This window comes from Ipomoea triloba, chromosome 8 (assembly GCF_003576645.1).
Source record: "Ipomoea triloba cultivar NCNSP0323 chromosome 8, ASM357664v1".
Taxonomy (NCBI): domain Eukaryota; kingdom Viridiplantae; phylum Streptophyta; class Magnoliopsida; order Solanales; family Convolvulaceae; genus Ipomoea; species Ipomoea triloba.
This window is the reverse complement of record NC_044923.1, coordinates 17,565,342-17,584,275: the sequence shown is the minus strand read 5'-3', so window position 1 is coordinate 17,584,275 and position 18,934 is coordinate 17,565,342. Positions and strand designations below refer to the sequence as shown.

Here is an 18,934-nt window from a genome sequence, read left to right as displayed (position 1 = left end):
CACGAGCATAATGCTCATTAATCCTCCATTAATAATTTCTAGCAACAATACATGAAGTAGATCCATGAAGATGAACAACAATATAATTCTTGGAGCAAATCTGAACAATAGTACATGGAGTAGATCTATGAGAACAACATTCAAAGTGAGAAATATGTGGGAAATCATTGATGAAAAAGTTCTGATTCTTGCTACAAATCATCTTCAACACACATCGTGTGAGAGATGCAAATTTTTGGTGAGTTTCTGCCTTCTCAAATTTCTTAGCTCTTCAATTACAAAAAGTGTGCATTCGCATAGATTTTCGGATCTTCAAGATGAAGTTTATAACCTCATTTATACAGGGCTTGAGGACATAGTAGCTAAAGTAAGCAATAGTACTACATGCAATTTTGATAACAGAAACATATTCACCTTTAATAGTGGAAATAAGTTTGCTACTAAGTATACCTTTTATGAAAAGTCTAGCCATACAGTTGACAAGTGTTAATGGAAACAATTAAAACATGGTGATCCATCAAGTTGGATACCAAGATATAAGTCTAAAGGCAGTTGGACAAAGTGTTCATAATTCATCTACTGCTACTATTTAAGTGTTATTCCCTCATATTTGGTTCCTAACTTCAAAATGACAGTAAAACAAATACATGAAGTATGCAAGGATTTGTTGTTCACATGTAAAAATGGAGAAAATGCCCATGTGACACATTTGAGTAGGAAATCAACTTGTAGTTTACTTGAGATGATTGATATATAACGCCACCGACAACGTCATGAGTTTCATCGATGAATTAAATAAATTTTTGGATTGCATGACAATCTCAATCCTTAGTCAGATTCAATCTTTACCTTCTTCATTCAATCTCAACGAAAGGAAACACTCAATTGATATCTTGAAGGAAACTAGTTTTGGACGAGTTTTCATGTCACAGTATGACAGTTTTAATTTAATTTATCTCTAAGTTGGAATTACAGAATCTATACTCTCCAGCTTATGGGAAGGTATTGGATGGAGGATAAGGAGCAGTATTCCAGTATTGCTCCAATAATGATAAAAGTTCAAGCATATTAGAGGAATACAGTTATATTCTAGAACATTTTATATCTCTGTATCCAGCTCATCTGAGTTGAGTTGGTAAATTTGTTAAAGGATTTTCTTGTCATTTTAATCATTCTATTGGGCTATATATAGGCTCCCCTACTCTTGCAAGACTTGATGGTGAAAATCTTTACTTAATGAGTTAATGCTTGCAAGATTTCATAGTTTTGCAAGTGTTGGTTTTGTGACCTTTGGGCTTAGTCACCGGCAAACCAACATAACCATAAAAATAAGGAGCTTGAAGCCCGAAAGAATGGCTTGAAGAAAATGAAGGGTTGAGGCCCTTTATATATTTGTAAGGTCTGACCCCACATGAATATAATAATACAATGATTACAATAATAATTCAATACAAATAATATTTTATTCAGGGTTGATCTTGGACTGAGCTCTAGTTCTGATTAGGTTTCGCATATAATCTGGGCCGCCATATATTTTGGACCTTTTATCTTTAAGGACCGTAGCTAGTCTCATATCCAACAAGGATACTTCAATTCCTGTGAAGTTGTTGCTTGACATGTCAATTAAGGATTTGGAGATGACTCTAGTTGGAAATATTGTGGGGTGGCGAGCATACGAGACAATTATTTCTCAAACTCAAAGGCTGGAGGGTAGAAATTTGAGTGATGAACTCTGAAAATTCTCCAATTAGCATTGATATAATGTAACTAGATTGAAGATGCAAGCTTAATTGGATTGAAGTTGGAATTGTATTGCAATATTGAATTGAAGTCTAATTTTAACCCTATTCTAAGTGAAGAGAAGTTGGAGAGTGATAATTCCCCTCAAAGCTATGACTCTGTTTGGCAGAGCTTATTTAGGAGCTTATAGCTTATTTTAAGCTACTAATAAGCTATAAGCTCTGTTTGGTAATGTTCCTAAATTAAACTAGTAGCTTTTCAAAAATAAGCTAGTAGCTTTTTAATTTTTTTCCATCTTTATCCTTATTATTTTAAATAAATGACATCCTTTAACCCTTTCAATTAAAACCCTTTTGACATTTTCTTTTCATTATGTTTGGTTGTAATTTCAGTTTGACATTTGTGTTTGAACATTAATTTTTATATGAACTAATCTTATGAATTACAAAAAAAAAATTTACTTTATATATTTTCAAATACATGTTCTTACTTTATATTTTAATTACATATATTGATTTCATTATTTTATATTTTAATATACAAACAAACCTATTTAAATTATATGAAGATGTCCTTTTTAGTCTTTTTACATTTATCAGTTTATCAAAAAGCTAATTTTACCAAACACTTTTAAGCATAACAGCTAGCTTAACAGCTTTTCAGATTTCAGTTTCGAGCTTATAGCTTTTCAGTTTTCAGCTTTCAGCTACCTTTTCAGCTAGGTTTGCCAAACATAGCCTATGTCTAAGGTTCTTTAATATCTCGAGAACTGAATCATTAATTGCCTGGACACGTCACCATGGTCACACCTGTGGTTGGGATTTCCTCTATGCAATAGCTCTGACTTTCAATCTATTTTGGACATATTTTTAACATCTGAGTTATGATTTGTGATCTTCATAAAAGTTGTGTATCTTTGAATTACATTTTTAATGACACTTGCGTTACTTAGTTTGGACATTCGTACATTGATAAATTGCAAAAATACCAAAACATCTCTTGATAGAGCTTTGTTCGTGAAATCCAGCTCTTTGCAAGCCACAGCCACGGCTGAGATCGCGAGTGGCAAATCGTCTAATCCAAAAAAGAAAAAAAAGTATTTCTCCCTTTTCTTGCTATTTTAGGCATGTCATGTCGTGATACTTCTAACTCAATCTTTAGCTTTCTTAGGCTTCAACTGTCTATCGGAATTAGAGTTGTCGAAATGGGTCAGACTAAATAGCCCGTCAAAATATGGGCCTAATGGAGGTTGGCCCGTCGCACCCCACTTTAGTGCCACAGGCCTTGGCGAGGGCCCACCAAATTTAAAAAGTTTTAAATTTAAATAAAAATTAATATGAAAAAGTTAATAAGTGTATACTAAAATAATTTGGATAGTTTAAACTAACATATATTCATGCATTTGTAATTTGTTAAACACAACAATAACTAATAAAGTAATAAGTCATAATACATAAATTTGTTAATCTACAAGCTTATAACAAATAATAATTTATACAATGTACTAATTACTAATACATTTTTTCAATATAAATAAACATATGTTTATATATATAATTATATAAAATGGTGTGTATATATATACACTAATATTAATAATGTATACATACTAGGCGGGCAGGCGCTAGTCATTTTGGCAAGACGGGCTAAAAACCACGCCAAAATACGGGCCATAAAATTCAAAGCCTGCCCCTACTCTTTTGACGGGGCAGGACGAGCTAAGCCCATTTTGACGACTCTAACCGGAATACGTCTTTGTGCTACAATGTGACTTCAAACTCATTCAATTGAACTCCATCTTATATGATTTTACAATCAATGTTTCAAACTCACATAAATTATGCAAATTAAAAGAATCAAATAAGGACAAACTTAACTTCAAATTTGCACAAATCATAAGAATTTGATATCAAATATGAATATAAAAATAGTAATAATTGACACTTAGTCGCAGATAATCTAAATCTTATTTACAAAACACGGATATTATTTGCCTCGTCATCACCCTATCACCAGCTATATTTGTATTGGGGTCAACAATGACTTGGCAAAACATATGATATAGCGATAACAACGCGAAAAAGGTTGGTGACAGGTTGGTAATAATGAAACCAAAAACGTTTCTATTTAATTTGGTAATAAATAAGTTTGAAAGTATTCCATTATTCATATATGGAAAATAAATTACTATAATTTTATTAAAATTGCAATAATATTTTTGATATCTATCTCACAATAATCTTCTATATTTGAAATCTATCTCACAAATAGCATAATCATAAGTTACTTCTTTTTTTCTTTTTTTCTTTTTTTTTTTTTAAATTTTTCCAATGCATTTGGTACTAGGTAATCTCCACCCACCTAAAATTGCCATTATATAAACTCCCAAATCCCATTCTTTTCTCCTACACACTCCAACAATATTTTCCTTAACCCAACAAAATGCTCTTCTCTCTCCCTGTCTGAATTAGCTCTCCTCAAATCATGGCCAAGAATCCTTCTTATTACCAGACATCATGGGCAGACCAATGGGGCCCGGAGCCTCTTTTTGAAGAACACAATAAAATGAATGATCGTAAGACGACCAAATTCTCCGACAAGATGAGTGAAACCTTCGATAAAACTAAGGTGGTCGCTTCCACCGGTGCGAAGAAAGTCAAGGCCGGAGCTTCTGCGGGTTTTCGATGGATCAAAGACAAGTGTCATAAGACTTCTCAGAAGCACTAGATTACATTATTACATATATATGTTTATTATTTATTCATACTATTCTTGAATTGGTTCTGGTATATGTACTTAGAACTATATAATATAACCTAGTCTGAATTAAATATATATGCTTTCTTTACAATTGTTTGCACAAGTTTGATAATTTTTTTTTCATTTATTTTTCTTGTTTATGTTATGCCCATCGATCACTACTGGGTTACCATTTGGAATTTTCGTCCAACTTTATTTAACCCGTTAGACTCTATTTCCATCCAACATTAGATGGTGAACTGAAATACTGATGACCATTTTTTTTGGATCATTATTTTGATCGGAACATCGGTCGGAAACTCATTTTCCAACCAATAACTCCCTTTTTTCATCCAATTTTCGTTGATCGAAAATAACGAAAATGCTGATAGCAGATCTTCTTTAATTATGTCTATATTGTAATTCCGTCTATGAATTATTAACCTTTATAATTTTATTTTTTTTCTGTGATTGTTTTAATCCATTATTTTGTTAACATTATTGACAAATTATTTTTTTTTTCATTTGTTGTAGGTAAATTATTCTTTTTTATATCTCATTGTGTTCATATCTTAATAAGTAATATATGCAATTTAGTTATTTTAATATGTTAATTGATTGCGTGTAGAGATTTATACAAAACGTAAACGTAGTGGGTTCACTATTCTAATCTAAGCAGTAGTATTTAATTTGTGTGTATTATTGTATTTCGTTGGAGATGCAATCCTCTTTTCACGTACTATATCATGACGCTGATTTTAAGTTTAGTGGAACTGTGGAAGTAGGGCGGATGAGATAATTATCTTTATTGATCTTTAGATGAAGCAAATAAGGGGAAAAATTAGCATATAATTATCTGGCCTAGAACATGGGAATTAGCATACAGAGGCAAATGGGCAAATGGCTAAAGCATGAAGTTGAAACTAGTTAGGTAATCTTGAATGTCCTAAAATAATTGAGAAGAAATAATGGTGCAAATGAAAAATGAATTCCTAGTGGTTTTGTTTTGTTTGTTTGTTTTTATTATTTATTTTTAATATGAAAAGGTATGGTGGTTTAAATATAGAAATTAATAAGTGTGAATGAATGTTATATACTATTCATTTATGTCCATTTTTCCGTTATTTTATTTTTATACATTATGATATAAAGGTTGTACTATACAATATTTTGGACAAACATATCCCTATCGTTATAATTTTCGTTATCTTTTTCCACTATTGTTAGCATGCATATATACACATTCTTATATTCTTCTTCAATAATAATATATGCACATTATATATTGGAGTTATATGTTAGTTATTTCCTAAAATATAAAATCAAACTTATAAAAATGTTTTACATTATTATTATTATTATTATTATTATTTTTATTGTTATTATTATTATTACTGTTATTATTATTATTTACAATAATATAAATATCTAAAATATAGATAAACCTAAGATTTTAATATAAAGTACTAATATTGGACACCTATTTTTGCGCATTGCACATAGAAAATACTAGTATATTATTAGATAAAGCTTATTTTTATGCTTGTTAAACTATGTAATTCAAGCTATCGTTTTGCTATTTTGGTGCCTATTAAACTATTTGCAAATTAGGTTGTTATTTTGTGCAACTTGGGAATATTTTTGGTTATTTTAGTGTATGTTAAAACAAGTGCAGCAACTCAAACTATTATTTTGTACAATTTAGGATGTTATTTTGCGGTAATAGTAATGTATATATGAAGATTCGATAAAGGAAATGTAAGAAAATTTTACGAAATGATCAATATGTCCTTTAATAATTTGAAATTTTAAAATAAATTTTTAATGTTAACAAAATCTATAAGTAATAGATTAAAATGGTCACTTAATCACTTTACACATAATTAAAGGATGAAATTTGTATAAGATAATAATTCATGGATTGAATCTACAATATGAATATAATTAATAGATTAAAATTGTTTGTTAAAAAAAAAGAGATTAAAATTGTTATTTTCTGTAATTATAATTATACATTAAAAAAAAAAAGTTGACAAGACTCGACCTTCTTCTCACCATGTATATTTTGCTTTTCTGGAGATTACAAAAGAAATTGCCAACAAATTTCTTCTTCTTTTTTTTTTGACCACACAGAACACTGCACGATAAAGGAAATTTCGTTCCGATAAGCCATCTCACGACCAATAACATCTAATGGTAAAAGAAAAGAGCTTTCCTATAGTGTTCGTTAGTGTTGCCAACTAGTTTGCGTCTAAATCCAGGGTCACTTTACGAGGATATGAATTAGGTAAATTCTGTTCTTAGCTCAACCAAAATAGATAGTGTTGACAAGAATTAAACTCGCGACTTTTATTTCATATATAAGAATCATGTTCTACCTACTCGTCTACTACTTTCCGGGCCAGTTTCACAATATTTGTTTTACACTCGGTCTTCAAATGTAACTTTTATCACTTTTGGTACATAAATACATAATTTTGAAGTTTTTGTCATGTTTAAAACAAATGAGTTACATCATTTTCAGTTTGAAACCATGGTTTTCTCCGCACAAGTGTGATGAGTTTTGAACTAAAAATACAATGCATTATGTCTTTTCTTTGAAACAAAAATTTAGTCAAAAGTAATTAAATATGACAAAAATAAAAATTTTCCCATACGCAAAAACTTAATGTGAAGAATGATATAGTCCTAAATCAATGGTTCTTTAACCAACATAGTTGGCATAGTGGTTTAGTACTTTGTCTCTTAAGCATGAGGTTGGGGGTTCAATCCCCACCCATGTGAATGGAGCAATGGACCATATGTTAGTATTGTCAAAGTGGGTTAGCTCACCCCACTATTGTAGGCCTAATTTTTGACGCCCTTTTAAGGGCCTGCTGCAGTGTGCAGGTCGGCTAGCGGATTTTTTTTATAAAAACAAAAAAAACACACTGGTCCACCGGTTGGCCCGCAACTCGCAAGGGCTGCTGGTCTTCACGGATCAGGCTAGTTAGGCCCACATTTTTACATGTCATATCTTTTATGACCCTAATTCGCCCATCGAGGGACAAGTGCGGGCAAACTCGCAGACTTCAGCCACTTTAACACATCTAAGTACAATATCTACAACAAAAGTTTTAGAAAGAATATTCCGTATATAAAGTGTAATGGAAAACTGTGGGGGCATTTTAGGATTTTCATAATTGGAGAGGGGTAAGTGGTGTAAAACTATAGATGAGGCTCAAAATCTTTCTGAGTGTCATCCTTCTTATCCATCCGCTAGCTGGAACACAAGCCAATCCAAATGGATTGTTGATTTCATTCAAAATCCATTTTAGAAAAGAAAAAAAAAACAAAACAAAAAACATGCTGGGAATTTTGAATGAGACCATAAAAGCCGGATTGCTGTGCCATAATCCACAGAACAAGTTCATTGGTATCATTAATTTTTCTTAGTCTGAGTTGTTTTTTAAGGAGTGCTTTGAGACTCATGAGGTAAAAAAAATATATAATTAATTATTATTTTTTGTAGGAAAAGAGAGAGCAACATTGCATCCTCCACCACCATTACTTGGGCAAAGTGTGTCGTTTATGCAATTCCACATCCGAAATGCAACTATGGTAAGTGGCTCTTAGTTGTTTCTTTTCTCTTTTATAATTTGGTACTTTGAACAATAAGGTAGAAAGAGAGATTTTTTTTATTTTTTTTTTTTTATCAAAGGTCAAGGGTTCGATCTTTGGCTTTAGGTATGGAGTAGTCTTAAATTTTCAATCAAGCTGTCTCACTCAATAGAGGTGCTTACAATTCAGCGAGGTGATTAGTCAATGTGTCTGACGGTGAAAACTTTGGGGCACACCCACAAAAAGAAAGAGAGTTTTTGTTTAGATATTAACATGTGGTTTTGGTGGGTAGGAGGGATTAGGAAGAAAAGAAATTGTAATTTCATGAAAAAATGGATAATATGAAAATAAAGTAAGAATTCAAATTTTATTGTTTGATAGTCAAACATATAATTACTGAGAATTTAGAATTATAGATTTATAGTGTTGGGTATATATGAGAATCGGAAATGAATTAAAATAGAATAAGTAGTATAAACACTAAAATACTCATATAATTGCAAATTGAGTTAATAATCTAATTTAGTCAGCGACTATAGTTTTTTCTTTCCTAAATGATTTTTTGTGTTTAATTAGGGCATGGACTTTGATGATTTAACCCAATTGAGGCATCAACTGTTAAAATCAATGACTAAATCGAGAAAAATCACTATAGTCGGAGATTAAATTAGATAATACCACTATAGTTGAAGACTAATTAACTTGTAATTCCATAGTTTGTAAAATTGTAATTCAACAATGAATTACTATTTTTCCCTTATTATTATTATTATTATTATTATTATTATTATTATTATTATTATACAAGGGCATTTTAGTCTTTATTCATTATTCTCCTCCCAATTTCTCGTCATTATATCCATGCCTACCAAACAATGTAATTTGAATTTTTATTTTATTGTTTTTCTTACGGAATAACAATTTCCTCCTCCCAACCAAATGCCCAGTAAAAACAGAATTGCAATTCCTCTTTACGAAACATGCCATAATAAGTGATTATATATGTTTGGTGTTGAAGATTTGTGGGGTGAGAAGGAGAAGAAGGGCAGACATAAGGACAGACACCTATGTGCTAATGGAACCTGGGAAGGATGAGGAGTTCGTATCGGAGGAAGAACTAAGAGAGAGGCTGAAAGGGTGGCTTCAAAATTGGCCGGCGAATGCCCTGCCGGCGGACCTAGCGCGGTTCGAAAACATCGACGACGCGGTGGAGTATTTGGTGAAGTGCGTTTGTGAACTTGAAATCGATGGAGAAGCCGGTTCGCTTCAGTGGTTCGAAGTTCGTCTACAACAGCAAGACAACATGGGCGATTGAGGCCCACACAAAATTAGCTCATTAGTTTAGTAGACAGTATTTGAAAGACCATTAGAAGACCAGGGATTGGTCCAATCGAATGTGAAGAATTGTATATTTCTATACATTAAGTATTGTTTTCGTGCAACACACATAGTGCTTGCTCGTAATATATAAATGTGTATTATAGGGACACATATTTATGCTTTTAATTATTTGCTCCATTTGGTGTGGTAGGCTTATAAGGTGGGTAATAATTTTGAAGGAAAAAGGGCTAAATATGTTCTAAATTTTACTCGTAAAGTCAATTAGACCCTTAAATTTTTAAAAGGTGTAATTAAACCCATAAATATGTTATTTTGAAGTATTGAAGTCCAAAAATCAATTGTTGACTTGTAATTGGTGGCCACTAGGGTTCTGCGGACCATTTGGCCAACAAATACCAACGTGACGGTCGCCGGTCACATTTGGAGAACACAAGTAAAAAAGGGGTATCTGCGTCTGGAGCATATGCCGGAGACGCAATTGGTCCCGACTATCTGCGTCCGGTGTTTCTCGGACGAAGATTAGTCAACCATCTGCGTCTGGAACTGCCCAGTTCCGGACGCATATGGTTTTTTTATTTTTTTAAATAGGCTATCTGCGTCCGGAACTGGGAAAGTTCCGGACGCAGATAGTATTTTTTTATATATAAAAATAACTATCTGCGTCGGGAGCTTACTTGTTTCAGACGCAGATAGTCGTTTTTATAAAAAAAATAAAATTATTTGATAACAATAATAATAAAATTTCTTCACCATTCTCTCAATAAATCCACCATTCTCTTTCAAATCAAATTCTTAAATATAAATCCCAAGTTACAGTCAGTATAGAATTAAATAATCATCTAATGCATTACATTAATATCATATAAACTACAAAGTTAACTACAAAAATTTATTAAGCTATAGAATGTTAATTTACAAATAAAATATGTCTATGAAGATAGTTCAAACTTTCTAAGCAAACAAGAACCATTCTGTCTCAGCACCCTGCATGCGTCAATAAGGCATCCAATTCTCAATTCTCAAGCACAATATAATGTTCTAATTTAAGTGCCATATATCTTGCAATTGTACTAAGTGATAAATAAATAAATATGGCATCAAAGAAAATCCATGGGGATGCTAATAGGCAGGTGCAAGAAGTAAGCTCAAAAAGGGAATAACATACTCATATACTCTGCCTTTCAAATCCACAGCAACCATTTTATCTGCATCTAACATCATTAATGCTGTACCAGGAGGGGTTGCTGATTCCCAAGCATATTCAGAAGCAGCATAATTTGCATTTTCTCCTAGGAACTACACCTGCAAGGATGTTACAGCCCATATATTTTTACTAATAAGGAAAATTGATCACCTTTCTTTAACAGTTTAACTGATCACTTCATTCAACTGTTCATAGCAGCAAAAGTAATACATACTGCTACTTCGGCCAATCTTTGCAATGCCAAAGCCGATTTTGGATCGGACACATATACCCTATCAACTGAGGTAAGTCCTGACATCAAGTCTGGTTGGGGAGGTGGCAAATCAGAAGGGCATAGATCAACAATAACTAGCATAAATTAAATTCAGGGAACTGTATAAAAAATAGTTTCAATTTGACAAAGTGTTTGATCCTTTAATCCATCGGTATATACATTACAATTTTTAAGTCTAATGTGGATGGACACAGAAATGCAATTAGTTTATATAATTATATAATTACAAAACCCTTAATTAATCTTCTTGAAATAAAATAAAAAGATAGGTAGCAATAATTATTTGCCTTAATTTTGAAAGGAAAATGAGTGCTTGATTGCCCAACTAGTTTGGAGCTTATCTACTCCAAAAAGTAGAAGTTGGGCCAAACACTACTTATAAAATTGATTATAGGGGTATATAGGAGAGAAAAGTCTCTTTTTCAGGAAGCTCCAAATTTTTTTAAGACTGTTTTTGATGAAGCAATAAACTGCGTCAACCAATCTCCTTAAAATCCATGTCCAATTTGCTAAGTTAATGGCATACATCACTAACATGACTCAATATAATCAAACATTAACAATTCAGAAATAAGATGAATCATTTATGACGAAAAGAAAGCACAAGCAATGCCTGTTCTATTCAGCATGCAAGAAAAAGTGAATGTCATTTGTTATAGCAGTGAAAATCTCACTTACCATAGTAGTTGCACATCTGCATCAATCTTGCCAGGAACTTTGGTTGCAAAAATTCTTGCTATTTCTAAAAGGGTAACTGCCATATCAGGAGTTGCCTGGCAAATTAATACCAAAGAGGGCATGAGTGCAAGGCACTATGGACATAGATGATATGAGTACAGAAAAACAAGTTTAGGCAGAAGTAGAGACAGCAAATTCAGTACCAATACCAAGAAACATATTTAATGGTTCATATTATTAAAAAAATGTAGGGAAACTGGGAAAGCATTAGAATAATTTGAAAAGTATTTGAAGCAAGCATAAATATAACTTAAATGTGAGTGAGAGAGACATATCCATGCTTGTTCAATGATCAGTTTGGTCAAACAAACATATGCCCACACATAAGCTTGGGTTCTTTCGGTGTATATAAAAACATGTCAATTCCCTTCAACTCTATTTTAGGGGTGTGCACAAATCCAAATGACATTTGTAATGCCAGCACTCCTGTCATTTATGTAGGCTTGTGGCAATGGTAGGCTTAACAGAGAGGTAAAGACAAAGAATATTATCAATGTGCAAGTGAAGGGAATACTTATCTTTTTCCAGTTTTTTCCTTTAAAGACATTTGTAATGCCAGCACTCCAGCCTAATGGAAATTATCAATCGTTAAAGCCAAAGACACTCTTGCTGGAAATTAATACAATTATATAGATAAAATCAGTAAAATATTAACAGAATGATGGTTCCTACCTGTTATCTTGCAATTTTTACTATTGTCCTCCTGTTCCAAATAACGTCAACAAGATGAATCAGTAGAAAAAAGGACACAATTTGCTCATACAATACCATTCACATCTACCAATTTGCTCAACAAGATCAATCAGTAGAAATACAATACCAACTAACCTTTGCCAACCCAAAATCTACAAGTTTCACAGAACCATTCACATCTACTAGTATATTGGCACACTTTATATCCCTAGCTCCAGGAATAGAAAACAGCACACATACATACAGAACAGTACAAATTCAGATCAAAGAACACATACTGAATATGTGAAAGGAAAGTGCTTTATATGTACCTATGAACCACACCACGAGAATGAAGGCAATGTAATCCGCTCACAATTTGCCTAGTGTGTGCACAAACTTGCTTATCATCAAGTTGATACTTGCAATAGCTTGCAATTGAAGTAGTTCATTACATAGTTCCTAGCCGGTAACTTACTCACCGTTTCAATTCAATACTTAAGATTTGTATCTTAACTAAAATCGTTAAACAAGCTATTGCACTTAGGGTTAGGAGTTAGGAGTTAGGACTACCCTGAATTTCATAAACGAACCCGACCGACCATGTACATACACGCACACTAGTATGTAGTTAATTTTAAAATTTTTATAATTGTTGTTAACATATCACTATTTTTAGTTCTAAACTAATAAATTTATTTGAAAAAATAATAACTTAGCTATTATATATGAATATTTTATATTTTAGTATGACTAGTAAATTTTATTATTTTATTTAGAGTTAATTCCAAAAATAGTCCTTCGACTATTGAGTTTTACCAATTTTTATCCTCGATTTTTAATTTTACCAAAGTTAGTCCCTTAACTATTAATTTTGTACCAATTTTGGTCTTTCTGTTAAATCTATGTTAAATAAGTGTTAAAATTGAGGGCAAAAATATAAAATCAAATATTTTAACCTTTCTTATTCACTTTGTTTCCCCCCTAGTGGTGTCATTTTCTACCATTTTTGCTATGAAATAATAATAATAAAACACCTAGTACAACAATAAAAATACAATAACACTCCACATCCAGTTAGAAAATTTACAAAAATATATATATATTATGGAGTATATATTACATAATATATGGAGTAAACCAAAAAAAATTAATTACTTGAACAATTTAACATAAAATGTAAAAAATAAATATATTGACTCACATTGTTCCCTATATAATCTTGCAATGGAGGAGGGGAAACAAAATGAAGAAAAAAAGTTAAAATATTTAGTTTTACATTTTTACCCTTAATTTAACACCTATTTAACATAGATTTAACAAAAGGACCAAAATTGGTATAAAATTAATAGTTAAGAGACCAACTTTGATAAAATTAAAAGTCAAGAACAAAAAAATTGGTAAAAAGTCAATAGTCGAAGGACTATTTCTAGAATTAACTCTTTTATTTATTAATTTGTTTAAAATTTAAATAAAATACTCCGTAATAAGCAATAAGTACTCACACAGCTTAAGCGGTTCAGCTGTCATACTCTCTCGGCCTCTCCGCCCTGCCACAGAGGTTCGATCGAGAAATGGCATTGTAGTTGCACCCACTTTCTCTACCGCTCTCCATTTTTCAGTCTCCATTCATTCAGCTCATTCAATTTCTATTCTTGAGCGAAGAACAACACAAGAGAAATGATTCAACAATGCAATTTTCCCACAACTCCAATTTCTCCCCCTTTTTTCAGCAATGATAAAGCTGCCCCCTGCAATTCATCTTCTTCGTTGTGTTGTGTAAGACCCAGAGGCATACGTAGAGGAGTGGGCATTAGGTGCGAGTCTAGGGATGAGGAGAAGAAGCCCAAAGCGAATCCCTATCCGGGCGGAATGGGCCCGTATACGGGGAGAGATCCTAGCGTCAAGAAGCCGGGATGGCTGAGGCAGAAGGCTCCACAGGGGGAGAAGTATTTGGAGGTGAAGGAGACACTGTCGGGGCTGAAGCTTCATACTGTGTGCGAGGAGGCGCAGTGCCCCAATATCGGCGAGTGCTGGAACGGAGGCGGAGATGGGATTGCCACCGCCACAATTATGGTCCTTGGAGACACCTGCACCCGCGGCTGCAGATTCTGTGCTGTTAAGACTAGCCGCAACCCTGCTCCTCCTGATCCCTTGGAGCCCTTACACACTGCACAAGCTGTTGCTAGCTGGGGGTAAGGGATTGATCTCTCCCTATTTTCTTTATTTACATCCAAATTACTCAATTACTTAACCTAACCTGGTTGGCGTGAGTGGCCTTGCACTTTAGGGCACTTTGCTTCTTAATTGGGCCGGTAAGGACATACGAGATTAGTTGAGTATGATAAAGGCTTAAAGTGCATCTCCTGCACTTTAGGGGCACTTTATCCCTTAATTGCGCCGGTCCAATACAAATGAGAAAATATTCTGAGTATGGTAGACTACGGGCATTTTGCCCCTTAATTAGGCTGGCTCAATACGAACAAGATTAGTATGAGTACGGTAGAGGCTTAAAGTGCCTCTCCTGCACTCTTACGGGCACTTTGCCCCTTAATTGGGCCGGCCCAATACAAACTAGATTAGTCTAAGTCTAGTAGAAGCTTAAAGTGCCTCTCTTGAACTCTATGGGCACCAATACGAACTAGATTTGTATGAGTATAGTAGAAGCTTAAAGTGCCTCTCTGGCACTCTACGGGCACTTTGTCCCTTAATTGGGCCGGCCCAATATGAACAAGATTAGTCTGAGTATGGTAGAGGCTTAAAGTGCCTCTCTTGCACTCTACGGGCACTCGAGATTAGTATGAGTATGGTAGAGGCTTAAAGTGCCTCTTTTGCTCTCTATGGGCACTTTGCTCCTTAATTGGGCCAGCCCAATACAAATGAGATTAGTCTGAGTATGGTAGAGGCTTAAAGTGCCTCTGCTATAGTTAGGGACTTAGGGCTTACTCAGTGCATCTCGATGTCTAACAAAAAAATAAATTACTCAATTACTTGTATTCTTTTGATAACTATGTTGATTTCATACTAGTGTGCAAAGAGTTTTTCTACTTTGAAGCCCGTGTTTATGAAAATTGGAGTGAATATAATAGCAATGGAAATTGAAACAGATGGAATACCACTACCTTTTAGCAACAACTTAAACAATGCTACTCTAGTTAATGGGTTAAAGCCAAAATTGGATCTTGAATAAGTATCAACAACATTCTAGCATATATTTAGCTAGTAGTCAAGGCATTCTAAGCTCCTAGCATGCATAGGGATGGATAAATGGACCCCCTGATTGCATTTTTACATAATTTGCACATCCAATTCATCTTGAATTTCCTCCTGCAGTGTGGACTACATTGTTTTAACCAGTGTTGATCGGGATGATTTACCTGACGGTGGGAGTGGCCACTTTGCTGAAACTGTCCAGACCTTGAAGGTCAACACTTTTCCTTATTATATATCTGCTATGGTGCTTTTCTTTTCAATTCTTTGCTCTGCTGCTTGGGAAGATTAAAAATGGACAACTGCATGAAATTAAAGGTTTTGTGTGCATGTATAAACAATACACATAAGATTAGTTTCAGGGCAATTTATGTTATATTGATTCTTTTATCAGATACTTAAGCCCAACATTATGGTTGAGTGCTTGACTTCTGATTTCCGAGGGGACCTGGATGCTGTATCAACTCTAGTTCACTCTGGATTAGATGTTTTTGCCCACAACATTGAGACTGTGAAACGACTTCAACGTATTGTTAGAGATCCTAGGGCTGGGTAAGTTTATTAAAAGTTTTTCCTTTCTTAAATTTCCACAATGACTATAACAGAAAAAATTAACTCTTTTTTTGCTAGCATTTTTATACACTTCTATTACTCAAGTTTGATTTATTCTTTGGTTTTCTGCAAAATTCCCTAATCCCTTTTATTATTGAACCTAAGAGTATAATGACTAATGCATATAATCTTCAATGATGAGTCTCATCAAAATCAAAGTAGTCTTCATTAAGCTTAGATCATATTCTTCATTAAGTGCTTAAACCCCACCTTGTGACCCTAGCCGGCAAAGGATAAGTGCTTCTTTCTTATTGTGAAGTAAACTTGGTTAGTATTTTCAACAGACCATGCAAGGTTGGTCGGTCTAGTTGGGAGTGGCAAAATTTGAAGAAAATATTTTTCTTTTTGTAATTGCTAGTTGTGGAGGACTGGAGGCTTTCCTAAAAAGGTAGATGGCCTTGTCAGCAACATTAGATAGGTTGATTTTTAACTTTTGAAAATTGAATCTTAAAATTTATTTTATGAAACCAAATACTTACAACTCATCCAAATTTCTAAATATTAGATAAAAATATGTAAAATGTAGGAGATATGAGTGTTTAACTTCTGATATACGTGAAGCAATGATATGGCTCAAGGCTAGACACGTTGATAATATCCAGATCGAATCAGATGCACTGCTGGTGGTCGAGGGTATTAAAAACTCCAATGGTTGTTCCTCGTTCGACCTTATTATGTCCGACATTAGAGTCGTAGCTAACAACTTTCGTAGTTTAAGCTTTGTATTTGCTAAACGATCCGCGAATAAAGCAGCTCATCTACTTGCTAGAGATGCTTTACTCATTGCCGATCGTAAGGAGTGGAACTCTTCCCCTCCTTCATTTCTCCTTGATGTACTTTGTTCTGATCTTTTAAATTAATGAATGGTTGATTTTGTTTTCAAAAAAAAAAAAAAAACTTCTGATTTTCAAGAGGAACTTGTCTACTGGAATGGTTCTTCCTAGGTTAACTAAAAGATTCTAATGCATACATATTCCTCTCACATACCGAAAATTTTGGAGGATTTCGCTTTGTATTTTCATTTCCTTTTAGTGTAACCTTACTGATCACATCATTTTATTGAGTGCTTATTATTTTTAATGGGATTGTGCTGCAGGTATGAGCAGAGCTTATCTGTCCTTAAACATGCAAAGCACTTCAAGGAAGGAATGGTAACCAAAACTTCTATCATGCTGGGACTAGGTGAAACTGATGACGAGATAAAGGAAACCATGGCTGATTTGCGGGCAATAGATGTTGACATTATGACGTTTGGACAGTATTTACAGGTAAGCTTATTCGCTTTTTGACTGGGATGAACTTTAGGCTGTGGTAGCTTGCTGGATTGTGCTTGATAATCTAGGAAGCTATTGTAGCAAAACAACAATTAGCTTTGTTAGGATCAAGCGCTTACCACTACGCCAAAAGTTATATGCTGAATTGTGCTTGATAATCTAGCTATGTAGCAAAACAACAATTAGCTTTGTTAGGATGAAGCGTTTACCACTACACCAAAAGCTATACTTATAGCTTTTGGCGTAGTGGTAAGCACATGATTCTAACAAGTGGTATCAGAACCAGGTCATCGGATTGAGTTCCAGCAAGAACAGTTAAGGTTGGCTAGTGCCCCGGGGGGTGAATTGTTGGGTGGAGGCCAGTGAAAGGTCAAGTCCAACACCCAGTGGCTGGGGGAATTGTTGGGCGGAGGCTTAAAGGGCCAAGTCCAGCACCCGGTGACTAGGGGATTGTTGGGCGGAGGCATAAAGGGCCAAGTCTAGAACCCTGCCTCTCGAAAATGTGTGACAGTATAAGGAAATAAAGTTGCGCATTTGCTACTAGTTATAGCTTTTGGCATAGTGGTAAGTGCTTGGTTCTAACAAGCTTTCATGTTCCCTTTTCAACACAATTCGAAGAGTTAAAACCACATTAAGGGGCTGTATAGCAAACCTTTTGGGAGTGGCAATAAGTTGCTCCATTTGAACCAGTGTCACAGAAACCGCACTCGTTTTCTTTGCCTTGCTTAGGCTGAAGTCTCGGAAACCTTGCTTTTCGTAGCAGCTAAACCGTTATCTTCATACACACGAATACTTGTACCTATCAACATTAATCCTTACTAATACCATATCTGCAGCCAACTCCATTACACCTCACTGTCAAAGAGTTCGTTACTCCTGAGAAGTTTGCATTTTGGAAAGAGTATGGGGAGTCTATCGGGTTCCAATACGTTGCCAGTGGGCCTCTGGTAAGAACTCATACCTTATCGCTTTTAGAATGATAATCGTCATAGCTGGAGAAAGTCGATCGATTATATTTTTGTTGATAGAATGGCTCTAAATTTTATTCATGTGAACTTTTTATACTTTCTAGTTTACTAGTTATCTCCTTGTAAAGTTTGCAATTAACTTTAATTCGCGATTTGCTCAGGTTCGATCTTCCTATCGGGCTGGAGAACTGTATGTTCAAAATCTGGTTAAAAAACGAACCAAACAAATATCTACACTGGTAAGATAGTTGGAACATAATTCTCATACTTAAAAGGTCACAAGTTCAATTATTGTCAACATCACACAAGAGCGAGGTTTACTTAATACAAACTTTTGGACAGTGGTATACATAAAGTTGTAGCTTGAATTTTGATTTCATTCTTTTGTAGTAAATTATGTCATGGACTAGGGTTCATCTTGCATGGTGAATTCTAGTCCAAAATGACGATTTATATTAAATGTCAAGAATTTTCAATATATATATATATATATATATTAAATGTCAAGTAATGCGTTATATTTAATATTTGTTGATAATATCATCCAGTATTATGTTGATAA

The 18,934-nt window shown here is 33.9% G+C and overlaps 2 protein-coding genes and 1 long non-coding RNA gene across 3 annotated transcripts; 2 read left to right on the top strand and 1 right to left on the bottom strand.

The window, feature by feature from the left end:
* Positions 1-7,732: 7,732 nt before the first annotated feature.
* Positions 7,733-9,597, top strand: LOC116027111 (protein CHLORORESPIRATORY REDUCTION 7, chloroplastic). The gene is made up of 3 exons (XM_031268538.1): positions 7,733-7,894; positions 7,991-8,079; positions 9,098-9,597. The coding sequence occupies exons 1-3, from the start codon at positions 7,825-7,827 to the stop codon at positions 9,392-9,394; spliced, it is 456 nt and encodes a 151-aa protein (XP_031124398.1). The 5' UTR covers positions 7,733-7,824; the 3' UTR covers positions 9,395-9,597.
* A 719-nt stretch (positions 9,598-10,316) lies between these two features.
* On the bottom strand, positions 10,317-12,786 carry LOC116027849. The gene is made up of 5 exons (XR_004100002.1): positions 12,641-12,786; positions 12,309-12,339; positions 11,577-12,204; positions 10,586-10,722; positions 10,317-10,404 (listed from the first exon to the last, which is right to left on the bottom strand). It is a non-coding gene; the product is annotated as an uncharacterized LOC116027849 (long non-coding RNA).
* Positions 12,787-13,826: 1,040 nt separating this feature from the next.
* LOC116027847 (lipoyl synthase, chloroplastic-like) lies at positions 13,827-18,858 on the top strand. Its single transcript, XM_031269610.1, has 6 exons — positions 13,827-14,503; positions 15,642-15,732; positions 15,913-16,070; positions 17,227-17,398; positions 18,241-18,351; positions 18,534-18,858. The coding sequence occupies exons 1-6, from the start codon at positions 13,989-13,991 to the stop codon at positions 18,618-18,620; spliced, it is 1,134 nt and encodes a 377-aa protein (XP_031125470.1). The 5' UTR covers positions 13,827-13,988; the 3' UTR covers positions 18,621-18,858.
* Positions 18,859-18,934: the final 76 nt, after the last annotated feature.